The sequence below is a fragment of the Cornus florida genome, unplaced genomic scaffold (assembly GCF_030987335.1).
Source record: "Cornus florida cultivar Cherokee Brave unplaced genomic scaffold, ASM3098733v1 CherokeeBrave_3.0.0_Hap2_Chr10, whole genome shotgun sequence".
Taxonomy (NCBI): domain Eukaryota; kingdom Viridiplantae; phylum Streptophyta; class Magnoliopsida; order Cornales; family Cornaceae; genus Cornus; species Cornus florida.
In genome coordinates, this window is record NW_026775580.1 from 59,089,412 (window position 1) to 59,098,373 (window position 8,962).

The window sequence follows — 8,962 nt, forward strand, 5'->3', positions numbered from 1 at the left end:
GTTATATAAAGATTGGACATTATTATAAATGACAAAATAAATAGTTAAAAAATAACAGAATAAAATAAATATTTTATTAATACATGTACAACTATCTTTGAAGTACTTTTTACTTTGAATATTTTTGGATTGGAACTTCACAACCTCAATCAAAATAGGGTTTCATTACAGCTATATGCTCAAAAAGCGTGATCACTTCATTTATAATTTAATTAAAACAAAATTATAGGAAGCTGATAGATCACAGTTAAGAGGATACAACAATACAAAGAAAATGAGCCCCTCAAAGCCAGGATTTGAGAAGTTACAAATGCTAGAAATGAAATAAAATAGAACAAGTTACCATGATGATTTTCAATAATATAATTTAAAAAAAAAAAATGCTAATAATATTATACAAAATCATTCTAAATATATAATAATAAAAAGACAATGCATATAAGTTTTCACAAAATAAATATCTCATCAAAGTTTATAATCAAGTACTCCATTTACCTAACTAGACACTTGAATAAACCCTCAATTGAATCAAAACCCTAAAAGGCACATAGTATCACAAAACTAAAAAATGCTCCTGAAAAGAATTAAGAACCTAATAGACTTAAAGAAATGCAGCAAAATGAGAGTTTATCCACAACCAATCTGAATTACGAGTACAATTTAACAATATGAACCTCATAACAATTGTATTTTGTATAACCCATGCTCCAACATTCTCAATATATGGAAGCACAAGCTGATGCAACAGACAAAAGAGCAGACGTGGTTTTCTAATAGCATAAATTAACTATAAATAATGGCCCAAAACACCCTAATCAAATAGTTAACTTAAAATGCAGAAATCATCTCATTTCCTCATCCCTAGCGTGCGCACGACTCCCGAAGTGAAAATCAATCTGACAAAATCAGTCACCAACTAAGCCCCGTGGCCTTGATTCGAGCCTGCATTTCCGCTGCACGCCATTTGCTTCAAGCCATCCATGGAACTTGGTACTTCTCCCTGGCATGTGGTAAAATTATTTACCATTGAAGGCACCTGCTCAACTGCAGCAACCTTGTTCACCTCCCTGACCAAAGCATTTAAATCATCCCCAGAGAACATTGAGGCGATTCCTATATTGGAAGTATGCAGCTCAGTTTGTTCAGAATTCAAAGCTCTTGATTGCTCGATTTTTGAATCACCATTATCATTAGAAAACAAAGTCCCTTCCGAAGTGGATACTTCTCTCTCCTTTCCATCAAAGTTTGATGTCTCATCTTGGGAATTCATCATCTCTATCGTGGCCAGAAGTCCAGAAACTGCTGCTTGGCCCCCTGATGTCCCAATCTGATCCACTTCTGCTACAGCATGTCTCTTCTTATTGGGTTTCCTTTTGAAACGACCTTTCTTTGGTTTGAGAGCTGCTGCAGTTTCCTGATTAATACTCACATCCGCTGATTTCTTTTTGCATGGAATAACTGTGTAGCGAGTGTTGCCAGCATCTTTCTCATCTGATGTAGACGCACTAGACTGGATAGCTAATAGAGCAGTTCTAGCAGCTTTGATCTCTGCTTCTTTCTTTGTTCTTGCAGCAGCTCCGATGTACTTCAAACCCCCAATCTCCACGGTACAAGAAAAAAGAGGCACCTTGCCTGGTTTTTCTTCCTTCCGACACGTGTATGATGGAATTGCATAATTCATCTTCTGTGCATATTCTTGAAGTAAATTTTTGCATAAGCCTGTTTCCTGCTGCAAAACAAACCCATAAACCAGTGTCAGATACAGTACTTGAAAGACTCTTCTAGCATACCAAAGGCTACAAGCTGAAACAAAATGCAAAAGAGGGGGGGAATCAGAGAACCATCAAGAGTGACATGCCCTACTAATTTAACTAACCGACTTAAAATACCACGTTAAATAAGCACTTTGCAATAAGTGCATAGCATTTGTTAAATAGGAACCAAAATCAGCAGGGAGGGATAAAAATGCACGACTATGATGGCAGCAACCAAACAATATTATGGTAATGGCAAAGCATGTACGTAGAGCTAATTTTCCAGAAAAATGAATTCAGGAAAAAAAAAAAAAAAACTTTATTTTATTTTATTTTTTTATTTCAGATATTGTAAAGTTTGTTTGCAAGATGTTCAGCTCATTGCCTAGGTCTATGTCTCCACAGTGGTAATTATGGCTGTGCATATGAATCTCACCAAATGTGCTGCTGGCATTATTCAATAAAAAATATGAACTGAAACAAGGGAAGGGAACTAAAATTTTTATCTGCCCAAGTAGGCACAAGACTTTGCAGTTCAGTCATAGATGCATCATGAGACGGTTCTATCAACCACATTCAACATTTTAGTTTGTGCATGAAGGTGTGGGTGTGGGCACATGTGATCCGGGAGAAAAACAGGCAATGCTATGCAACACAAACAGATATCAAGGTGACAATGACTTTAAAGTGGATGCAACATCACAACTACCATTTTCCAACCATAGCCTGTCATTTGTTCCATTTTCATCTCTGGTAGCTGTAAGCATCTTTCGTCACAAGGATCACATTACCCACATCATTTGTGTCTACTTCAAAAGTTCAACTCATTACTATCAATTCACCACCATTCGCAAGTACAACTTCAAAAAATTGCTAGGATTTGTTCCATATCACACTGATTTCTTCGAAACAAATGTGGTTTAGTAATTATATCTCCCTAGAAAATTTGGGCAATGGGCCACCAGACTTTGAAAATCCAGTATTCGATATTAAGAGTAAACCGATTTACAGAACAGTTGACAATAGAGCAGTGATGGGATAGCATGCTAGAATATGAAGATATCATAGCATGTAAAGCAAGCATTGCATCATATGCTTGAAGTTTTTGGCAGTAATGGATTGTAGGAAACTTTGTAGTTAAGGGAAGAGGACCCTGATTTCACCTCAATATTACAATTCAAAGATCACCAACATATATTCCAAATACATACATAATTCAAGGCAAAAAGAGCAACATACATTTTCTTCAAACAAGCATTACTAATTTCCATTTGTAATTCACTAGACCCATACATATCATGATTATCTGTGATAACTAATAACTTTCTCTTAGTTCTTGAAATCATTAGTATTATTGACAATCTAACAAGATTTATCAGCAAAAAGAGTGGTCTTGGGCTTTTATGACTTCGATTAAGTTTAAAACAAGTAATATCCATCACCTGTTTGTAACTGTTGAAGGATTTAAATATTAAAGTTGCACCCTCTCTAATAGCTTAAGCTTTTGGAGTAGATGATTGTTAACATGGTATCAAAGCCAAAAGGTCTTGAGTTCAAACCTTACCGCCACCCTGATTATTAAAATTGAAACACGTGTTGGACCAAAAGAGAGCCACACGCGAGGGGGCATGTTGAAGGATTTAATTATTAAAAGTTATACCCTCTCTAATAGCTTAAGCTTTTGGAGTAGATGGTTGTTAACAGTAACTATAAATCTCCACAACTATGCACAAAGGAGCCAGAGATTTTAAAAGGCTTTGAAATAAAGAGAGAAACAAAAACTGCTTCAGCAAAGTATCCGGTAATGGTGGAAGGTAAGGCTCTGTTGGCTGTCGCAGTCTTGCAGGTGTTGGTGCTAGTTGTGATGGTTGGGTCTCGGTTGGTTGGTTGGTTGGGAGAGAAAAGCTGATGGGCATGGGTTGTGTAAGGGTTTCGGTTGTTTGGGTTTGGGTTCCAGCGACGGTGGATTTCTGTTGAAGTGGATGCAGCGGTGGGGGTGGTTCTGGGTTTTCCGACAGTGGGATTTGGTGGTTTGGTCAGGTATGTTGGGTTGGGCAGAAAGGTAACAAAAATATGCTTGGATAGATGACTTTGCATCTTTTGCTCTAATGCCAACTAATGTAGGACAAGAAAGAAAGAAGGTGATGAGCATAAGAAGATGATGACCCTAGAAGAAATGAGGGAAAAGGATATAAGAAGAGGGTGAGAAAATTGAGACTGAGGGGTTAAGAAGAGTAAGAATGATGGAAGAAGATCAGAGAGTAATTTTTGAAAGCTCGATGATCCCAATAATCAAGTTCTGAATTGTTTGGTTACATGCCTTTATATAGGAAAAATCATAAGCAAACCCTAAAATATGAAAATACAACTACAACAATGCCTCTAAAACATTACTGAAATAATAATAAAAATATATTTAGCCCTAATTACATCAAATCCCTAATTTTATCTTTATTTGCTCATCTCCAATAGTCAAGACAAATTACGTGCAGATACGTTTTGAGTCATATTTCGTTCTCTATGAGGAGAAACTCACAACGAGAGTGGCAAAAGTTTAATCTTTTCATATTTTAAGTTTTGGCTGCCTGGGAGATATTTGATTGGAGGAGGGAATAGTGGTTGCCAAGACAGCAAAATTGGGAATGCCCAGCAATTAACACTCCACAAACAATTCGTAAGCACCATAAAATCCTCAACATGGACACAGGCAATTAACACCTAAGCACCACAACAACTAAAAAAGGCTAGCCCAGTGCACGAGGCTCCCACCATGGCAGGGCCTAGGGAGAGTCAGATGTGCCAAAGCACCGCAATAACTATAAACTTAAAATAAAAACCCTTAAATTAACCATTCTAATTATGAATCAAACATCTGTTAGTTTCAGCCTGTTACGATTTGTAGTTTGAAACTCCTTTGCAACAATGAAAGGATTGCTTTCTTAAGATTTCTTCATCCTAAGTTAATCCACTCAGCAAATCCTTTGAAATTGGCACGTCTAGGCATTTGACCCTAGGCAAATTCTTGTGGAAGCTCACGGACTTTGACACTCTTTTAATGACTGAAAGGATGATTGACTCCAATGAGAAACAGATTGGATAATGGTCGTGGTTCTATCTCCAGGGTTAGTATGTGCTGCATGCATATGCTTTTATTTTTTTGTAACTATTATTAAAAATTTAAAAATCAGACAAATAAAAAAAAAAAATTCCATAAAGGAGGGGGAAAATGAGGTTTATGAAATCACCAAAGAGAAGTAGAAAATTTCAACGCACGAGATATAATATCATAATAGCTAATAAAACACATAAAACCCACAAGTCTTCTCTTACATTGCCCATTGGCTAGAGATGTCTGGGTTATGTTCTTTTTATATTTGGAGTACATTAGATTGTAATGGAGTCTACGACCATAATTCTAACATATGGAAGGGGTGTACGGTGAGAGGCCAAGCTTGAGAAGGTTCGAAGACCAGAACCCTATGTATTTGCTGGGGGTTTGGCGTGAAAGAAATGGGTCTTTTGAGGGTGTTGAGGCGCTGACATGGGTACTAAAGAATCATATTTTGAGCTTGCTCTTTTTGGATTACAGGGAGATCTTGTATATCTTTGGAGGATTTTATTAATTTTTTCGATAGTTTCAGATTGTAGAGATACAGAGATGTTTTCTTTGTACAGTTGTTACTTGGGTTCACTCCCCTTTGAGCGGATTTGAAATGACAATTTACTATAATATATATATATATATATATATATCAAAAGGGAAATTAAAAATGCATGGAGCAACAATAAATGGAACTTTCCAACATAATTTAATAAGAATACCACTGGCTGAGAAATGGATTCACTCATGTTGCCAGAGTTAGCTAACTCCAGAAGAGCAACTTCAGCAGCTGACTGTTCCGCTGCCTTACGATTGAAAAATCCAGGCAGAGAATCATATCTAACATCGTTTACAATCACAGTTGACCTAAAGGAAGGCTCGTGTGAAGGGCCTTCCTTAATAGTATCATAGACAGGTGTTGAAAGTCCTACTTTCTGAGCATACTCCTGTAACTGACTCTTGAATACATAGCAATTTGAGACACCTGCAAAGTGAAAATGAAAAACGTGAAAATGAATCACTATAAATGGTTTTATATCAAAACAAACACAAATATCGTGAAAGATATACCAAGTTAATAGATGTCTCTGACTCTATGTTGATCAATACTAATATACTAAGTATTCGTATAAAAAATTAAACATGGGTGCAATTCATTTAAAAACAGTTTTCATGACTTCAATTTCAGAACAACCAAAGAGGGCATTGGCAGCGGCACATTTCGCTCTCTTTCTCTCTCCAATCTCCACCCCTGGGTGTCTCTCTCCCCCCTCCAATCTCCTCCTTTCCCAAACTGCGAGCTATTGTATCTTTCTTGGAAGTTTGGGCTCCAATATCACTCTCTCAACAGTCACACAATATGTATCACCAAATCATCAGATAAGCATTTTTCCGTGCTGTGATATTAAAAGCCAAATTTTAACTACTTCACCGCATCATATTGTCAAATAGAGCAAGATAACCACGTGGAAGTCATTTTTTTAGGTAATTCTTAGAGTAGATTGCCAATGTACTTCCATCAAATTCTCCATTCACTAAAATAAATTTGGCCATCAGATCATTCTTTCATGACTTAACTGTCATACTGATCCTTATAGAGAAATTTATTTTGACCTACAAACACAGAACTCAAGTAAAAATCTCTCGGTTTTCAGAATAATTTAATGAACTAGGGCCGACTTGTACAAAGCAAATTTCAGTTGCTCTCCGCAATTAGGGAACACAAGTCTATACATTGCTTATAATTTCCCAAAACACAATCAAAAGGCATGATTTTCCAATAAGTTAAAAAGTGTAACATCAACATTGGAATCCAAATCCCGTTCGATTGAAACATGGTTTTAATTCCATCCAAAGAAAGAAAAAAATAAACCAAGCCAGGGGCTGCTGTCTATGCTCAAGTCAAATGAGACTCATCTTGTAGTGGGATTAAGAGGCTACAAATCCCTATTAAGTTTCTCTCTTCTTCTTTTTTTCCATTTCTAATTGGAAGAATTATCGTTTTTCTACTCTTTTTTGCTTGCAGCCTTCTCAAAATTTAACAAAATACCAGGAATTAAACATTTGACGAAGAACAACTGGCAAAAAATAAGCGTTCAGAGAATCAACACTACTATGCTGATGTCTGAAATTTTCAATATTGAAGTCCATAATTCATTTTTCTGCCTATACACAAACACGCACATATATATAAGGGTTATATATGAGTATCCAAATATAAAAGAAATATCCATGACAGTTAAAATCTTCGTTTTTAAATAGAAGTATCAACCTTAATTTCATAATCCATGTATTTATTGACCTACAATCACCAATTTTTTCATAAATTAACAACGAGTTGGTGTATCTAGTTTCTAACAGAAAATCACGAATAATGTAAGACCAAAATTCCTTAAAAAGGAGAAAATTTAATAATCGAAGCTTAAATTTTTTTATGTGTCATTTTTTGTGGACCGTGCACATATCCACAATAATATGAAATATTCTTTGCAAAACCCCAATAACATATAATAGGTTATGTATGTGTGCGTGCGCGCGCGCACACACACACATATATATATATAGATAGAGAAAGAGAGAGAGACCTTGGGAACCATCGTTGGTTGACATGTCTTCGACGGTTTTTCGATGAAGATTAGGCACAGAATAAGGTCTGATACGATGATGGTTCTTCGTTTTTCAGTTCTCGAATCACACTGAATGAGTTGCTTGGTACCATGATGGGCTCGATACTCATCTGGTACTCACCAGCATGAAAATCCATAGAGTCGAGGATCCGGATCCGCAGATTCCATCGATTTAAGTTTTTTGCATAATTTACGATGACACCCTGAAGTTTGCCATAATAACAATCATGTACGATTTGCCCTTCAATATTTTAATTCTCCACTGGTAGAATTTTAAGAATATTGAAAGACCAATTTACCCTTCAGTGTTGGACCAATAGCAAAGGGGATAGCTTTCAAGCAAATGCGGGGAATGGAACTGGTATTTATTCTCTTCTTACTTGATTATGTTAAATAAATGTAATTTGTATATGTATTTATTTGACAGACAAATTCATAATTCTTCAAGCTTTTGTGGCTAGAATGGCCTATTTTAGCTTCCCTTATTTGGTTAATCTCCCCCTCTATGGAACACAAAAGGGGTTATCTATTGTATATTATTGCACATGGTACTTTCAGAGCCATTATACTATTGATATAGACATTTTTATTTTTTTATTTTAAGCAAATTGTATTAAAATGAAAAAAGATACCAAAAAAAAAGCCTTCGGACAAAACAGCCCCCAAAAGGGCAGACAAAGCCCATAGGCAACCCAACCCGAAGCTACCAAGAGCCAACCCAAAAGCTACCCAAAGAGCAACAATAACTTAAATTAGCAGTTGTAGCCTACTTGGAAGTTCTTAAGAACAGATCCGGTGAGCAAACCCTACGGCGACGGATAGATAATCTCCAACTCTTAGTCCGGTGGTCTCGAAGGCGGTCTGCAACAAGAGGGAGAGAGATTCTAGTTACTCAAAATCGATCTAGAAGCCGTGCAATCCTTTAGACAACCCAGACGGAGGAATGAAGTGATTGAATTACAGACTTTTGGTAGAACCCTGCTCTGCGAGATGGATTCCCTCTGAAAATGCGACTGTTCCTTTCTTCCCAGGTGTGATACACTAGTGCTGATAGACAAAATTTCCTAAAGATGTTGATTAGAGAGCTAGACCTCCATCGAACACTGATCCGCATAATCATTTCTTCCCAACTGTGAAAATATTTGTAGAATCTGCATCTATCTTGGATAAACTTCCAAAGAGGGGATGAAAAGGTACACCTAAAGAAGAGGTGAGAGTGGGATTCATTTTTGACACTATAAAGGGCATAAATGTTATCATGGTGATCCATAGCTCTATAATTAAGGGTGGGGAACCTGCATTGAACAGCCAACCACATGTTAAATTTCATTCTTGGGATGGTTGTTGTATGTCACACAAGGTTATGCCAAGGAACTAAAGATCTATGCTGTGAGAGGTGGAAAATTGTGTGCTTTAAGCTAAAAGAATCAAAAGGGGACACAGTCTAAATCAACTTGTCCTTCCTGAATGGAACATGTTGT

The 8,962-nt window shown here is 36.6% G+C and overlaps 1 protein-coding gene across 1 annotated transcript; it reads right to left on the reverse strand.

Annotated features, from left to right (window-relative positions):
• Positions 1–416: 416 nt before the first annotated feature.
• On the reverse strand, positions 417–7,630 carry LOC132278652 (double-stranded RNA-binding protein 1-like). The gene is made up of 3 exons (XM_059780496.1): positions 7,440–7,630; positions 5,577–5,839; positions 417–1,729 (listed from the first exon to the last, which is right to left on the reverse strand). The coding sequence occupies exons 1-3, from the start codon at positions 7,462–7,464 to the stop codon at positions 917–919; spliced, it is 1,101 nt and encodes a 366-aa protein (XP_059636479.1). The 5' UTR covers positions 7,465–7,630; the 3' UTR covers positions 417–916.
• Between the last annotated feature and the right edge of the window lie 1,332 nt (positions 7,631–8,962).

What these genes read in the sequence shown, in the direction of transcription:
- LOC132278652 (XM_059780496.1), bottom strand. Translation starts at nt 7,464, where the DNA reads ATGTCAACCAACGATGGTTCCCAAG. An exon ending in AACCAACGATGGTTCCCAAG is followed by an intron (nt 5,840 to 7,439) that starts GTCTCTCTCTCT and finishes TTCACTTTGCAG; the next exon opens with GTGTCTCAAATTGCTATGTA. An exon ending in AATCCATTTCTCAGCCAGTG is followed by an intron (nt 1,730 to 5,576) that starts GTATTCTTATTA and finishes TTTGTTTTGCAG; the next exon opens with CAGGAAACAGGCTTATGCAA.